General features: G+C 44.2%; 1 protein-coding gene across 19 annotated transcripts in view; it reads left to right on the top strand.

The window, feature by feature from the left end:
- The window catches only part of PTPRT (protein tyrosine phosphatase receptor type T), a 1148549-nt gene that overhangs the window by 515366 nt on the left and 615487 nt on the right, over positions 1-17696 (top strand). For all 19 annotated transcript variants that reach the window (XR_012061742.1, XM_072944247.1, XM_072944255.1 and 16 more), the window contains 2 exons: positions 3500-3771; positions 14181-14262. Coding sequence is in view for 18 of the 19 variants with exons in the window: in XM_072944247.1 (XP_072800348.1) it covers positions 3500-3771; positions 14181-14262 (354 nt within the window). In the remaining variant the exon portion in view is untranslated. The remainder of the gene's footprint in view (positions 1-3499; positions 3772-14180; positions 14263-17696) is intronic.

The following is a 17696-nucleotide window of genomic DNA, read 5'->3' as shown; positions in this document are numbered from 1 at the left end:
TGTTTAATTAAAGTCCAAAATGAGTGTTCCCAGTAGGTGGGTGGCCTTCCTCGTGGTCATGGTCATTCAGGGCACTGGACTCCTTTTGTGGCTTTGTTGTCACTTAGGCTCCTAAAATCCCTTACTTTCAGCTGGTAGATGGGAAAAGGACAATGGAGCAGTGATTCTAGAACCTTAATGTACATCCAAATTACTTGGTGATCTTTTTGTTTTTTGGGTTTTTTTTTGGTGCTTATGACACACTGGATATCATGCCTTTTGCCCCAGTAGTGATCTTAATAAAATGCAAATTCAGATTCAGTAGACCTGAGTGGGGCCCCCAGAGTCTGCATTTCTTAGCAGCTCCCAGGTGATGCTGAGATTGCCAGTCCGAGAATCATCCTTTGAAGAATGATATAAAGGAGGATGGAACAATGAGGGTCAGGGGTGGTAGTAGGGGTGGTCAGCTTTCAAGCACCAGGCTTGGAAGAGTGGCACACTTCATACGCAGGTCCCGTTGGCTGGAGCCCAGACACATGGTCCCATCAAACTGTGAAAGGAGGCTGGGGAACATGGTCCAGCCATGTGCCCAGAACAAAGAGGACACGTTTGCTAATCGACCAGCAGTTTCTGCTGCGTGGAGACTTGATGGAGGACCAAGCACCTTCACCAGCTCCTACCTTCAGGGAAATGGTATCATCTCTATTAATAGTCATGGGGACAGCAAGATGGAAGGGATTCCTAGACTTGCTGGGTGGATGGACGTTAAATGGCTCCACCTCCTCAGTGAGCCTGCTTCACCAGCAGAGCTGGGATGCAAAGCGGTGGAAACCTGAGCTGGTGTAAGAGAAATTTTCTCTACTTTCTGCTGTGGACAGAAGAAGCCTGGTGTGAACTGGCAGGAGGCTAGAAGCTTAAATGTCCATGGGGCATCCTAGGGCTCTGAGTGGAGAAAGCCAGACACTGCCTGCTTCACAGGCTGCCTTCCCTACCTGTAGATGTGCTCCCCTTCTGTGGCCAGGGGCTTATGGGTCTTGTGGGTCATCACTCCTCTGTCCCAAGGAGACCTTCTGGAAGCCTGTGGGATGTAGGTCAGCAAACAGATACGGACATGGATGCTGACTTCTCTCAGCACCTCATTTTCCCCCCTGCAGTGGTTCCTTCCTTGCTGCCTTAGTGGGAGGTTATGATGACTGGAGATAACACCTGACAAGGGACAGCTCTCCATGTGCCCTGTGTTACTGCCTGGCCATAAACTAGGAAGCTTTATCCTCTTGGAAACACAAGGAAGATACAACTTTTGCTTCACCTGCAGTGGCTCCTACCCCAGGGGGTGGGTGAGTTTTCTGATTGGTGGGATGTCCAAAGTCTGATTCATGTTTCTGTCTTTATCACCTTGCTTCTTGCTGGCTCAGTCTGGGGATAAGCCCTAGAAATCTGGGTGGAGTCAGAAGGAAAGAGTCCTTGATCATCTAGCTGCTGTGCATGCTGGGTCAGGGAAGAAAACAAGCCTCAAGTTCAAGTTACTTTCTCTAATCCAGCTTTGTAAACAGTAAAGTTGAGATTTTGAACACAAACACACTCTCTCTCCTGTGTCTATTTTTAAATTTGTTCTGAACCAAAAAGAGACAAGCTACGAATGACTGGTACCCTCTAGAACCCCAACATGATATGAATTGCCCAGCACGTAGTATCTGGCAGCTGTTAGTCTTTTTGGTATTAGGGTGAAAGAATGAGGCTAGTTACAGCTATTGAAGAGGCTCATCTTGGTTGAGGATAAGGAGTCTTAAGGTTTCATTCTGATTGAAGATTTTAGTGGCTAAAATAAGATTTCAAAGCAACAGTGGTTTTCTAGGTGTGAATATTCATTCCAGAATCACTTGAGTGTTTTATGATGCAGTTTATTTCGTAGCATCATAAGACTCTTTAAGTCACAGAGTTCAGCCTTCACAGTTGATTGTGAAATTTCCTTAGTCATCTCCTCAATTTGTCCAGGCTCTGTTTAACCACCTGCAGTGATGGGGAACGCACTGTGTCTCTCCAGCAGTCCATCCCATTTTGTATCCTTTCTACTTGTTAAGAGGTCCTTTGAACTGAAATGTGCCTCCTGGTGGTTTCTTGCCTAAGTCGGCTCTCTCAGGCAACATTCATCAATTAGCTATTGCCACAGTAATGGTGCTTAACAAACCAAGAGGGAACTCCGTGCCAAGCAGCAGTGAGCATTTATCCTCCCACTCCTGGGTCTGAGCATCCAGAGTGGACTGGCTGATCCAGGTTGGGCTTGTTGGCCATGTGGCTGTGTTTCCGCCTGCCTGGGTAGCATGGCTTGTTTCTTCACTGTCCACTGAGCTTAGTTCTCTTCCACATGCATCTGTTTTTCATCCCAGGCTGAAAGGGCAGTGGCTACTGGGGGCACATTCTTCTCATGGAAGGTGCCAGCAGTGCCAGAGGGCAAGCCCAACAAGGCAAGCACGTTTCAAGCCTCATTCTGTTGGCATCCTTTTGACCAAAGCAAATGGTGCCCAAAGTCGTGGGATGGGGACACATCCTGTGCCTCTTTTGGGAGGGACTGCCTAGACAAAAAGCTAAGGGCATATATCCTAGGAGGGGTGAAGAACTAGAAGCAACCATTTAATCGGACAAAGTAACTCCAAAGAGGCTCACCTCCTTTCTAGGAGATAGGCTTTTCTAATGCTTGCAAATAACAGTCATGTTGTTTGCAAATAGTAAAAATAGCATAAATTTTGAGGTTGGAGATCATCTGGGTGTCATCCCTCCCTGTCTGAGTGGCCCAGAGTGAGTCACTCAGTCTTTAAATAAAATGATAACCCTCCATCTCCCAGAGTCATTTTGAAGATTCAATTGAATACTTCATAAATAAGATACTCAGCGTCATACTGGTACTCCTTACATGCTTAGCAAGTATGACTTACCCTCCATTTCAGGCTGAACATCTTTCAGTTGGTTCTCTCATTTCTTGAAGGCTTTCTTTGCTGACTTGAATATGCTGTACTTTTCATATGCCTTCCTCTGATAGATTCCTGATACTAATGCAGGGCTCCAGGTGGAATATGTTAGAACAGCACGTGAGTGTTGTAGAGTTCCTGCTTCCACTGAGACAACCCAAGCTTGAATGAAGTTATATTTCACCTCATTTCACCCATGGAGGTTGCAGTTAACTAAATTCCTGGGTTTTTATTCCATGCTTCCTGTAGGAGCTACTGGTTTTAATGTTTTTTTTTTCTGTAAATGTTTGTGGAATGTTTACTTTGTAGAAATGCTCCATACATGTTTCTGTCTCTTAATTCTTAAAACTGCCTTGGTGAGTAGGATTTTTTATTCCTAGCTACAGAACAGGATACTCAAGTTGAGAGAGGAAATGTGGCTTCCTCAGGATCAACCAGGCCCTCCTAGAGAGACTTGATTTCCGGCCACTGTGTTTCTGTGTATGACTGATTTTCAGAAGAATGTTCTTTCTCTCTCCTTGTCTCTGCGTCCCGCCCCCTTTGTGGGTCTCCAGGATCCTTTATGATGGTGAACAGCTCCGGGAGGGCCTCTGGCCAGAAGGCTCACCTTCTCCTGCCGACTCTGAAGGAGAATGACACCCACTGCATCGATTTCCACTACTACTTCTCTAGCCGCGACAGGTCCAGCCCGGGGGCCTTGAACGTCTATGTGAAGGTGAATGGCGGGCCCCAGGGGAACCCCGTCTGGAACGTGTCTGGAGTTGTCACCGAGGGCTGGGTGAAGGCAGAGCTTGCCATCAGCACCTTCTGGCCACATTTCTACCAGGTATGGCATTTTACCATAGTTATAAATCTATATACCTCTTGCCCTGATAAGAGTTTAGGTCTAGAAAGGACTTCATTTACTTACTCGCTTGTTCAACTTGTGTTTACGGAGCTGATCCTAGCTAGACCTGGCGGATGCAGAGGTGAGCCAATACAGGAGACTGACTGATATATAGATAAACACTTACAGTATAGGGGGATGCATGTGGATTTGACAAGATGCTGGAGGAACGTAGACATTGAAATTATAAAATAATTATAAGAATTATAAAATACAAATTATATAAAATTCTAAAATAATTTCTTACAACAATTGGATTAGGGAGATACTATTAATATGCCTGTTTTATAGATGAAAAAACTGAGGTTCAGAGAGATGAGATAACTAGTTAGATATTGCGCCTGAGGAAGACGGTGTTTGAGGGTGAGACAATTAGGATGGTTTCTAAGAGGAGATGACAGGTGAGTCTTAAAGGATGAATAAATAGTTACTGAAAATGGCAGGGAAAGGCATTTGAGTTGAAAAGGTAGTGCATGCCATGGACTGGAGAAGTGAGTGAGAGATTTTGGCAGAGTCTGGAAACTCTAGGTTGTTTCCAGGTAGGTTGAAAAGGAGATATGGTGGGAGCTAAGCCTACAGGGATGAGTAGGTCATGGGGATGAGGAGATTAAATTTATTCTCTAGTCCAGAGTGGTGCTACTCAAACTATCTGTGATGAAAGACAAGCTTTTTCTCAACTGATTATGAACCAGTACTTTTACAAACCGCAGTAAAAATGCCACAGCAACACCAAATTGCTCTGACAGTTTCTAAATGCCTTTTATCTCGTTGTGGACTGATAGCACAAACACTGTATAGGATGCCACCAGCCCACAGAGCACGCTTAGAGGGACAGCTCCATGTCATCTTGGCCTGGGACTATTGAAAGTTTTTCTTTTCCTTTTTTAAACTCAAATTACAATTTATATATCGTAGAACCCCCTTGTTTTAAGTATGCAATCCAGTGATTTTTAGTAAATCTATTGAGTGGCACAACCATTGCCATAAGCCAGCTTTAGAACATTTTTATCACCCCAGTAGGATCCCTTGTGCCTATTTGCAGTTAAACCCCATTCCCGCTGTTGAAAGGCTTTGAGTGAGAAAGTGACATAGTCAGATCTGCATTGTGGAGAAGTTTCTCTGGGGTCTGAAGCAGGAGATGAACCTGAGGGTGGCAAAGTGAGGGGTCAGGAGATTCTTAGGTATCCTTCACTTCAGCATCCATGGTATATAGTTCTTTCAGATGTGCTGTGAAAGCAGCTGTAGACAACATATGAATGAATGGACATGGCTGTGTTCCAGTTAAAACTTAATGGTACAAAATCAGGTGATGGACCAGATTTGGCCTCTGGGCCATAGTTTGCTGAACTCTGATGTAGGTAATAAAGCTGAGGTCCAGAAATGGACAGTGAAGTTCAAAAGCACACAGCAAATCATTGGCAAAGCTGGGGCCAGAGCCCTGATGCCCTGGTCCTAAAATTCCCCCTCTGTTTCACTCGTATAAACGTCAAGTGTCTCTATAAGCCCATGGGTCCCCTCAGGGAGGCCTTAGGTTTCCATTTGGAAACTCCCTACCTAGAGTCTGGTGCAAATGGGGCCAGAGGTGCAAGTATGAAGAACAAGAGAAGTGGCCCAGGAGAGGGACAGACCTACTGATGGCCACGCTCTTTGACGGGGTGTGGAGGGAAGAGAGGGCATTTCCTAGGCACCTCCTCTGCCCCAGCTCTGTGGTAAGCATGTTGCCTCTCATTTATCTGGTAGTAGCTCCTGTGTTGTGCAGCAGCATGTCCTGGATAGGGGATATTATTGGTAAGTTGAGGTCCCATAATCCCACCTGGGTCCTCTGACTCCAGTTTCTTGCTTTTAGAGAAAAAAAATCATGCCCATTCTGAGACTGTTCTGCTCACTAGCTGTGTAATGTTGGATTCTATTCCACCACCATCCTGAATCACAGCTCTCTGGTTTGTAAAGTGGAGAGATCAGTGGGTACGATGAAGCGTTGGTCTGTGGGTTAAATGAGATAGGATCATATCAGGTAGCACACACCAGGCTTGCCAGGGCCTCGGCAATTGTTGGAAGGGTGGGAGGAGGAAGAGAGGGAAGAACAGACGAAGAGGATGGAGGAAGAAGGCCTTCTTTAAAGAAACACTGCTGTGATTGTGTTCTGAGCAGGCCCCGTGATAGTAGCCTCATCTGGGACAATGTTCTGATCCCCAGCTTGTTGGCCATGACGGTGTCATTACATACATTATGTTTCCTCTGCTCTGAGCTTTGTGGTGAAAAATCCACTAATGTGCTGAAAGCAACAGTTGAGAAGAGACACACACACAGCCGCTAATGGATAGTCCCATGGCCGCAAACACAGTGAAACACCCTCAGGTGCACACACACCAGCCTGCTGCTTCCAGACTCACCGCACACACAGGGACAGCCACCTACATCTACATCTGGGGAGAGAAAACAGGGCATATCAGGAGGGTCAAAGATACTTGCAAAATGCTTTTGAAAATTCATCAGCCCCCAAGCTCTGGTTTTGCACATCTGATTCGATAGACTCAATACCATTTTGGTTTTCAGCAGTGCTGGGCTTCAGACCCTGATGGCTTATGTATTCATTTATTAAAATCATATTTCACAGTGGCCCTGTAATAAACAGAGAAATTTCATCTTTCTTATCAGTGGGCTTTCTAGCAGCAGACCTTCAGCAGGGCCACCCCACCCCCACGCCTGCCTCCTCTCGGGAGGACAGGGCTCATCCAGTGTGACTGCAATCATGATTCAGATGGCTGCCTCCTTCCAGGTGACAGTAATTCTATTTCACGTTTCTAATGATTCTGAACTTTTCTGTCCTAATATTAAAAAAAAAGAACTTTAATTAATTTTGCAGCCACTTGCTTTCTGTTCTCCATCACCTGCCTTGGTGAAATTACCTTTTATTCAGCACTTCTAAGTGCTATGGAGAACCCTGAAATTTCAGACTCCCCTGACTTGAACTCAGCTGGACTCGAAGCCCAGTCTTTCTCAGGAATTCCTCTGGCATCTGGTGCTCTGTGGATTTGGTAACTTCATGCACCATCCAGGAGGGTGCCTCACAGGGAGGAGCTCCCTCTACCTCCCTTCTCTCTTACCCACCCACACCTTCCTCGCTCAGCAGCAAACCCCTCTCCTTGTCTTACACAGGCCTCCTTGGGCTGGTGTGGGAAAGGGAAAAGAGTGTCTGTTAATTTCACTTTAGGAAGTCTTCCCCCATGATAATGTATATGGTCTTCCTCCGAAGAGGAGTTCTGGAGAGCCAACATTTTTCTATCTCTTATCTTCTGAAAAAATGTTTGCAGCCCCTTGAAGTTTGTGCTGTATACATTTCTCTGCTTGAGGACTACAAAAGTGGGCATAAAATGCCAGGTGTCTTACACCATGTCCTGACATACCCACACCCTCCCCAGACAGGTACACAACCTACTTTTTGGAGGGATTATGGGTTACTCATCTCTGAGCCTCCCTTGGGAGACAACTTCCTGGTTTTGCCCAGCAGCTCCCACCCTGGGAGAAGCTGGCACCTTTCTGTGCAAACTTCATCCCCTCAATACCAGGAGGCCTCTAAGGGTGTAGGGGCTGGGGAATGTGTGTTTGATAGTAGGAACACATGGCCACCTTGGGGTTGAAGGATGTCTTGCAGGGAAGTTGGGGTTCTCAGCCCAGGCTTTCTGCTCCAGTCCCTGCACCTCTGTGTCCTCACCTCTGTAGATTGACATGGAGCATCACTGAGAGCCATCTTCTGTGTCCCTTCCACCCCTGCCTCCCTGCCCTCTGTGAACAGACAGCTCTAGAGCAGCCTCCACAATTTTTCACTCATTCTTCTGGCTCTTCCATTCCTGGCTTTCATTCCTCAGGGGCCTTGGTTTGAGTTTCCTTCTGAGCATGCTCAGCTTGAGGATGACCGTTCTCCCTCGCCTTGGAACACCGGGCAGGTCTTTCTATCACAAAGGTCTTGACATCACCCTGTCCCTTTGTGGTGCCTGTACCCAGGAATGGGAGCTGGCTAGTACCAGGTAGTCTTCCTGACCAGGGTCCCCACGCCAGAAGCACATTGATGGAGTGATCATCTCCACCCAAAGCTGCAGATGTCTCCTGGGGCACGTTCTGACCTGAAGAGAGGATGCCAGTGATCCACGTTCCCCAGAATTTTGTCAGCTGGGAACCTGGTCCTAGGGGCTGAGCTGCAGCTCTGGCAGCTGCTTTTCCTGAACCCTAAAAGATGAAGCTCAGTTCTGCTATTCCGTGTCTTTGAGAGGGCTTCCTCCTTTTTCATCAGCAGTGAGAATTCTGGGGTGGGGGGCCCTCACATCTCTCCTGATGTTTGAATGTCTCTGATGTTTGAATGCTGCTTTCCTGTGCGCTGCCCCGTGATAATTTGCATTGCCAGGATCTCATTCAGAACAAGAAAGCATGCAGCATGGATAAGGGAGTGATTTCTAGAGGCTGACCCTGCCAGCTTACTCCCAGTACCCATTGCTTCTCCATGGTTGAGGCCTGCCACCCCATAATCTTTTGGGGGCAGGGTCTAGCCACCATGGGAGATCTCCCTCTCCAGTGCCTGGCGTTGTGCTCCCCGGGGTTGGTGCTTGTCCCTGGAAGCTTGGACGTGTGCCTGCAAGTCAGCCCCATTGCAAGACTGAGTGTTCAGGGGACGTGCGTCAGCAGGCGAGTCCGGTTGGATCCTTGAGCATCCAAGCCCATTCACCATGGGCCTGCCTGCCTTTTCTTTCCTTTCTGGGGAGGAATGGTGGCCTCCCTGGCACAGTTTCTGATATCCCCAGCCTTGTGTCTGTGCTGTAGCTCTTGACTCTTCTGGCATTGTACTGAGGGTTCTATCTCATGGCAGTTTGCATGACTTTTTTTTTTTCTCTTCATCTTAACTCTGGAGTTGCATGCCCAGAACAGGACCCTCTTGACTCCTGTAGGTTTTGTGAGCATTCTGCTCGAAGCAGCCTGGCAATGATGGGGAGGATATTCCCCATCTGTTCTGGGAGGTATGATATTCTCAGCTGCATCCAGGGCCTGCCTTTTGTTGGAAACATACCATGGACCTTAATTCTAATGTCTTATGAGTCTGGAGCCTTCATCAAGGATTCTGTGGGCTGTTAGGGTCTCCTTCACCCAGGCTTCTGCACTCTCTTCCCACCACCTCCCCCAGCTTCCATGGCTCCTGCAACCACATGTGTCTCTTAATGTCCACGTACCTCTGCATGGACCCAAAGCCCAGCCTCTATCAGTTTCTGCCTGTCATCACTCACATCAAAGAGTCTATTGAACTTCAGTGGAAACTTGGAGTGGGCAGCACAAAGGACAGTTCCACTGGGCAGTCCACTGCTTTCTCCCTCTCCCACCATTTCCTCATATTTTCCCTCTCCACTCCCCCATCCCTCTCCCCAGAATAAGGGCAGTACTAACAGGAACATTTATTGGTATCTTACTATGTGCGTTATAAGTATTTGACAGCTGTTCATTCATTTCATGAAAAACCAGAACCTTCTTCCCCTTGTTTCTTATACAATATTACTCTCTCATATTTGAGAAACCGAAGTCTCACCTATCCCAGCGCTTTTCATAAAAAAAATTCCCGAGAGGAATTCTGATGAATAAAAGATTGTCTGTCTCATTATAGAATTCTTATTTCTGCAAAAGAAAGGAGAGAGATCAGTGAAGAAATGTCTGTTTCACCGTCACACATCCATCCTCTCATGACCAGCCTTGGGTTCCTTCACGGAATGTTTATTAATAATTACGATATAGGTTAGATACTGGGTGATGATGTGAGAAACAGAGTGTTAGAGGAGCTTAATAGAGTTGAACTTCGATTAACTGGAAAAAAAAAAACAGTCAGAATTCTACTCAACCATGTGCTTTGACAGTGAGAGTTGGACTGCTTTTCATTAACGTCTGGGAGTGGACATCGCCCTGGACCATGAACCAGGAGACCAGGGCCTCAGTCCTACATCCACCTCTGGCTTCCTTACTGAGCTTTGGTGATTCAGCTGGTCCCCCATCTCAGGGCTGCTGAGAGGCTAGATTGAGACCACCTACTAATAAAAGGTTAATATGGTTGGCCTTTATTATCGTGGTTATAGTTCTCTGTTTTCATTATCATTCAGTCTTAGTTGATGAGGTGCCCGCCCTGGTCAATAATGATACGTATCTCCCCTGGTCTCCTGATCCCAGCTGACTCCTGCCTCCTCTGGAACCTTATTCCATTGATTCCTCATCCCCTTGTATTTTATGCTGTTTCCCTGACTCATTCCTCTCTACCTAAAACCAAGTTCCAGTCCCCGCCATCCTAAGAAGTCCTTTATTGGGCTTTCAGCACTTGGCCTCGGGCCCTAGTCCTGTTTGACCTGTGCACTCTGTCTTCCAAGGTGACCTCATCTAGTTCTGTAGCTTTAAACAACATTTAGATGCCAAATCTGCCACCATTTGTAATTCTGGTCCTAGATCACCCATGAGCTTCAGAATATGATGCCAGCTTCTTACTCAATATATCCAATAAGATGTTTAATTGGCATCTCAGAATTAACATGGCCAAGAGAAATCTTGACGTAGCCCTGCGGGCTTGCCCATGCACACATGTTCATCTTCCCAATGTCAGTAAATAACACCATAATCAGCCTAGAATCTCAGGCCTTCAATTGAAGAGTTGTCATTGCAATTTTTCTTTTCTTCACTCCTCCGCTCTTAATTTGACAGCAGTTATTTTCATCTCTCCCTTGAAGATGCCTCTCAAACCATCAACATCTTTATTCTTCAGAGCCACCACCTTTGCCCAAGCCTCAGTCATCTTTTGATTGGGTCACTGCTGTAGCCAACAGATAGGTCTGTTTGTTTCATTCTTGCTCAGGTGTACCCCCTCCTAGTCAATTTCTACAGAATAGCCAAAATGATCTTTTTAAAGTGTCAATTAGAGTATGTCACTTTGCTGCTTCAATTTGTTCAGTAACAGAAGAAAATGTGAGCTCCCTACTAAGTCCCTACTAAGGCCTTCATGTGATCTGACCTGAAGCTAACATTCCAGGCTTGCCTCATGCCTCACTATATCCCAGCCACACCAGGGTCTCATTCTCATGTTCCCAGATCATCCCCGAGCTCTTTCCTGACTCATGGCCTTTGCACGTTCCACCACCTCTTCCTTGATTTGCCAGTTTCATCCTCCTGGTCTCCTCTTAATTATCCCTTCCTTAGAGGTCTCTCCTGAACACTCTAGGTAGACTCTCTCCCTCTTGTTTACTCTTCATCACAACATTCTGTTTATTTCCTTCATAACACCAGTCACAAAATGAATTTAATTTTCTACATTTATTTCATTTCCATTTCCATTCACAAAATGTAAAGTTTATCAGGGCTAGGAACCTAATTCTTGTTCACTTTTATAGCCCCAGCATGTGCCTCAGGGCTTCGTACAGAGGAGGGTCTCTGTAGATATTGAATGAATCTGTGAGTAAATGAATAAAGACACTGCTGCTGTTCCCGATAGGTTTAGAGTTTAGAGAATGAAATAATTGATGAAGTGATTATAAGATGGCATGATAGATGCTCTAGTGGAGTTGGACAGTGTACATGACACAGTGATAGTGTAACAGGCAGAGAGATAGGAAAATGTAATGCACATTAAAGCATTTAATTTTTATTGTCAATATGAAGTAGCTCATTTTTATTGCAGAAATTTTGGAAAATCCAGAAAAGTATAAAGAAAATATTCATCCATCATAATCTCCCTAGTGTCGTTAAGAAAATTGCATTCATAAATCATTACCAATTCTACTTCATCTTTTATGAGTTACCTGCTGAGCTCACTTGCCAATTTTTTTCAGGAGAGTTTACTTATTTTGTTGATTCTCAAGAATTCTTTACATAAAACAGGATATTTAGCTGTTAGCTGGCATGTGTGTTGAAGATACTGTTTTCAACTTGCCATTTGACTTCTAATTTTGTTTCATTTAGACTTTTGTTAACATGCAAAACATTTTGACATTATAGTTATTATGTATTTAAGAAATACACAATATTTCAACTTACAGAAATTGATTTTTAAGCTTTTGTCATCAATGTATTGCTTTAGTGAATTTGGTTAGAAAATGTATAGTTCCAAACCTGTAGAGTTCCTTCTTTGAAGGATTTATTGAAGTTATGCTTTAGCCTATTATGTGATCTTTGTACAAACAGTCCATGAGCATTTGAAAAGAAAATTTCTATTAACATATATTTAGTAAATGCATTATCATTCATGTTAGATACATACTTGATAGTTAAATTTTTTCCATTTGATTGATTAGAGTCTAAGACGTGTTGAAGTCTTCAGTTGTTGGGTTTTTTTTTCCTTTTCCCATCATTTTCTCCTTTTAAGTCTCTTGACTCATGCATCTTTTTTACATGACGATTTTAGTCCATTTAATGGTTTTATAGTTCTTTTTGGTTTAAGTCCTACTTTGATGCTTTTGCAACATTTTTGCAATTTTGTGTTTATTTGCATTTTCCTATTGTCTTTGTTCAACTTGTTTTTAAGGTCACTGAGTCCTTCTGTATTAGGTGTTTATCTTACAGCATACGATTAGACTTTGTTTAGAGAGTCTGAGAGCTTTTCTCTATTTTAACCTATTGATGTTTCTTGTCACATTAGAAATATTTCATTATTTTTATTATGCAATTTGAATGTTTTTGTGTTATTTCTTTTAAATGTGTTTCTGTGTTCATTGTATTTTATTTTTAATTTTTCCTATGGACTTTGCTTTTGGTTTCCATTGAATTATTAGAAATATAATTAAATAGATAATTCCTTATGGAAAGATATTCTGTTGACTTCCACTCCTGCAGGATGAGGCAGATATCACACTTTTATTTCTGCAAACTTTTCCCCTACCCTCTGCACAATTTGCTTGTTAAATCTCGCCAAAGGACCCTGCTGTGTTAGTAAACTCCTCTTCTAGAGTGGTTGTCATGCTGGTGTCAGCTCCTCTGTGTTTGATGTGACTGTCTGTCCCCAAGTTACTTTACGTAATTCCCCGGCAGCCACATGTTGCTTAGTGATAGATCTTACACCCAAGGAGACTGCCTTTTCATAGCCATCACCACCTTTTCCTCCAGTTCCCTGTTCATTTGTTATAACTGTTCGAGCTCTGGGCCTCACTGACACCACTGGCCTCTGAATATCCTAGCCTGGAGTGACCACGTGGACCATAAAAAGGTTCCACATGGAGGCTTTCCTGTTGGTCTCATCACCCACCTTCCAGTCCATCCACAGGCTTAAACTGAGGAGTAAAAGACAGGAGAGAGAGGGTCCATTTGGTTGGCTGTTGGGATGGTGGAAATGAAAAGCAATGAAGATTTGAAGCAGAGTAGTGCTGTTAATATCCAACTGGTTTTGACCTGCAAAATGGTTGCTTCCTGTAGTTCAACTTAATAGCAGAGATGGGAAGACATGGGCAGACATGAGAAATACTAAGAAGACAGAGTCAAAAAGGAAATGAATGTGAGGAGTGAAGCAGATGGAGAAGCCCAGGCAGCTGTCTGCATCCCAATTTTCAGTGACTGGGTGGGCCATAGTACAACCCACTGAGGTCTGTATTTCAGGAAGGAGGCTCTTTGGGCAGTGAGGGAGACAGTTTGGTAGGGAAGCTATTCAGATCTGTTGCATCCTATTGTGTGGGAGGACTTATGTGATATCTAGGTGGAATTACAGATCTGTGAACTGGGTAAGTGAGACCCATGTTCAGGTGAGGGGTCTAGAGTGGAGATCGGGGCTTGGAAATTATCAGTGAATTGATAGCCATTGAAGGAAGAATGTTTGCAGTTAAAAAATGAGTAGAGGAAGCCCACTTTTGAAGGGTTATGTATGGGGCTTATTTTCAAGAGGTGTTGTTAAGTAATTTAGACGGACTATTCCTTGGGGGTGTAGAATCAAATCAAGGTAAACCTCACCTGACTTATGGTGGCTTCACCCTCACCTTTCATAAGAAAGTTGGGATATTGGGAAATAATTCTTCTAATTATAGCTTCACTTGAAACAACAATTAAATAGGTGCAGATTAGGGTTTCCAGCCATGTTTGGGTGGTTTTCCCTCCATCCAAGTGTTGTTTCTGAAAACCATTAGAAATGTGTCATGTGGCTGATTCTTCTTTTGCTAGTCCCCAGAGTGTGGCCTTTTTACTTTGTTTTGAAAATCCACATCCATTGCCAGAGTAGCTTCTTAGCCTAACATAAGACTGCCTTCAGTAGTTCTGTTGGGAAGCTGAGACAGAAAGGGTTTGGTGGCTGGGCAGCTTCCTGTGATGAATGCCTACAACCACGTCTGCAAAACTGACTCCTGCCTTGTGTGTTGCAGGTGATATTTGAATCCGTCTCTTTGAAGGGTCATCCTGGCTACATCGCTGTGGACGAGGTCCGGGTGCTTGCCCATCCATGCAGTAAGTCTCTTCCCTCCTCCTAACGCAGCCTTGCTGCACGCCAGACTGGGTAGCTTGGAGGCTGCAATCCCCCCCCTATTCATTCAGCTCACAAACATCTCTCTCTTTTTCTTAATCCTTCAAAAAACGCTTACATACTCAATGCAATCAGTCCTGAATAAATCCATAATTTTGCCGGCCTGTTCAACAGGCAGCACCTACAGGAATCTGCAGAGAGTGGCAAAACATCTTCGTTTGAATCTCTCTTCATTATTAAGGGAGTCTAAAGTCCTGATTGTTTATTAGTGGGATTCAGACCACTGAAGTGGAAGAATTAGAGGGCTTTGGGTAGAATCTTGTGCAATTGTCTCAAAAAAAGAACAACGCCAAAACACTGAGCAAATTAGCACACTGTTCACTCAAAGGCAAAGTACCCCAAAGCTATTAATTCTTTAAAAGCAATTTTAAATACCCTCATCAACTCTCTGTAGGTGCAGGGAGAGACTTTTCTCAGTGGTTAGTACTTACGGTACAGTGGGAAGAATTCTCAAAGACATTCTGCTCCATGCCCATCCAATTTCCCATCCAAGTTCTCTCTTTTTGCTGTATTTAGTCTAAGATATTTGAATGTGTTGGAGCAAAAAGCTGTGGTTCCCAGGATCACTGAATCTCAGAGGGGACAATCCCTGGGTGTGGGTCATTGAGAGAGCATTGTATCTAGTGATACTTGGTGGGGGGATTTTAATCAAAGGGATGTGCATAGCGATTATGGCAGCCTCTGGGAGGGCTAGCTAGATTGCCAGCCCCATTAGATTGTTAGTGTCTGCAGACTGGAGATTCCCATTAGTTTCTTGGCAGCCATATGACCCCTAGGTAACTCCTAGTAGGGTTCTCTCTGCTTCTCTTTACAGCCACGAGTCGTGCTAAGGGCTGTAGTGCAGTTTGCTCTTCCCTCAGAGATGCCATGTGTCTTATCCTTACATGCCTTTCATTTCTCCCATTTTGGGACTATTCTCATTTCTTCCCCAACCATGTTGCTTTAATTGAAATGGTTCTTTCTAGTTCTGCTGCAGTGAATTTGTCAGAGCCTCAAACATCACTTCCTCCGCCTGGCACTACAGTGGCATTGTTTGACTCATTGTCTTCGAGCACCTTCTCTGGAGGGATTTGGGAACAGTTCCAAGGGGTTTTGGCAAGACAATATTTTGGATAACTGTGTTTGGTATCTATGCAAGAGAAACCTCCTTCCCAGCATCTCAGGAATGCTGAGATCCAGTTAGACTCTCCACTATCCTGGCTTAAGGTTTATACCCGTGAAGTAACTTCCTAAGTCTGGAATTTTTCAGATGGGTCTCTCCATTCAGTAATGCCTGGAAAATGTCTCTACTGAACCAGGCTTCATGTGAAGAGGGCCGCAGAAATTCCCCAGCTTTGCAGGGTTTATGCATATGAGTCTCTCTTACCAGAATTAAGTCTTCATCTCCCTTGAACTCTAATTCAAAAAGATATGCGCTCCCCAGAGTACACAGCAGCACTGTTTGCAGTATCCAAGACATGGAAACAACCTAAATGCCCATGAACAGGTGACTAAATAAAGAAGCTGTGGTACATTCATACAATGGAATACTACTCCATAAAAAGAATAAAATAATGCCATTGCAGTCACATGGATGGAACTGGAGATTGTCATTCTAAGTGAAGTAAGCCAGAAAGAGAAAGAAAACTACCATATGAGATCCCTTATGTGTGGAGTCTTAAAAAAAAAAAAAGACACAAATGAACTTATTTACAAAACAGAAACAGAGTCACAGACAGAAAGCAAACTTACGGTTATCAGAGGGGAAAGGAGGTGGGGAAGGATAAATTGGGAATTCTAAATTGCAGATACTAACCACAATATATAAAATAGATAAACAACAAGTTTCTACTGTATAGCACAGGGAACTGTATTCAATATCTTATAGTAACCTATGATGAAAAAGAATATGAAAAGGAATATATGTGTGTATATGTATAACTAATAGATTATGCTCTACCCCAAAAATTGACACAACATTTTAAACTGACTATATATACTTCAATAAAAAAAATAAATTAAAAAGTCTTCCCCTCCCTTGACTTGTGGAAATCAGCACCTGCTGCCCTTTGGAGAGTGACCTTTGACCTCAGACTGTGTCAGGAGATGTCTCTCCTGCATGTGGTGCACTTAACCTCACACACCCCACCCTGCACAACCACCGGTTTTGAGGCAGCCTGTCTGAGACAAGCCTCCAGCCTTCCCCATGTCCTGCACACACCCCTTCCTTGTAGAGGACACTCATCTTTGCTGCATCCAGCTGCATCCTGCTGCTCACCCTGCGCTTGTCGTGTGCACTGGGTCTTTCTTGAAGGTGACATTGGCTCTTCCTGAAAGAATCTGGCCTGGTTCTCACTCCTGGGATACCAGAACTCTGTACTGGGATTTTCTACCTCTGTCATGACACCCACCTGTCTGAGACTCAGCTCTGCCTTAACTCTACGCACTCTCCGTGGTTTGCCCTTGCAGCCACATGCTTCCTTCTCTCAGATAAATCTCCGTGGGAGAGGGTTCTCTGGGGGCATCTGAATGCCTTTCCACCCCCGAAGCCTCATGGCTCATATTGGATTCCTCCTCCCATTGGGGCTGCTTCTGAATTTAGGATTCTTCTGATGGCTTCATACTCCTCCTGCTGAGGAGTGTGGATTATATGGTTATGGAGTTTCTAAGAGCCAGTTACCCAGCAAATGGGCCATGGGACATAACTCAGCAAGACGTGACCTTAGCCATGTTCTTGTGGCATGTGCTTCAGCTGAGTTCAACCTCGATGCTTAGGCGGCTTAAGCTTAAACTTCCTAGAAATCAGAATGTGAGAATTCTGTGATACTGGCTGGAATTGGAAAAATTCCATTTAACTGCGTACACAAGTACTGGTGGTACATACAGTCCTCAGATCTGTCCATAGCTCACGAGTCATGAGGAGTTGACCAGGGCCTGGCAAAGGCTCCTTCCCAAGGCCCTCTGTTATTCCACATCCCCTCCAGGGTTTTATTTATGCTTGTTTTCTTTTTTAACTGAAATGTAGTTAGTTTACAATGTTGTGTCAATTTCTGGTGTACAGGATAATGTTTCCGTCATACACATACATACATATATTCCTTTTCATATTCTTTTTCACTACAAGATACTGACTATAGTTCCCTGTGCTATACAGTAGAAACTTGTTTATCTATTTCATATATAGTAGTTAGTATCTGCAATTTTCAAACCTCCAATTTATCCCTTCCCACCCCCTTTACCCTCTGGTAACTGTAAGTTTGTTCTGTATGTCTGTGAGTCTGTTTCTGTTTTCTAAATAAGTTCACTTTTTTTTTTTTTTAAGATTCCATGTGTAAGCTATATCATACGGTATTTTCCTTTCCGTATCTTGGCTATTGTA

Source organism: Vicugna pacos, chromosome 19, assembly GCF_048564905.1.
Source record: "Vicugna pacos chromosome 19, VicPac4, whole genome shotgun sequence".
Classification (NCBI taxonomy): domain Eukaryota; kingdom Metazoa; phylum Chordata; class Mammalia; order Artiodactyla; family Camelidae; genus Vicugna; species Vicugna pacos.
This window is presented reverse-complemented; position numbering and strand designations above follow the sequence as displayed.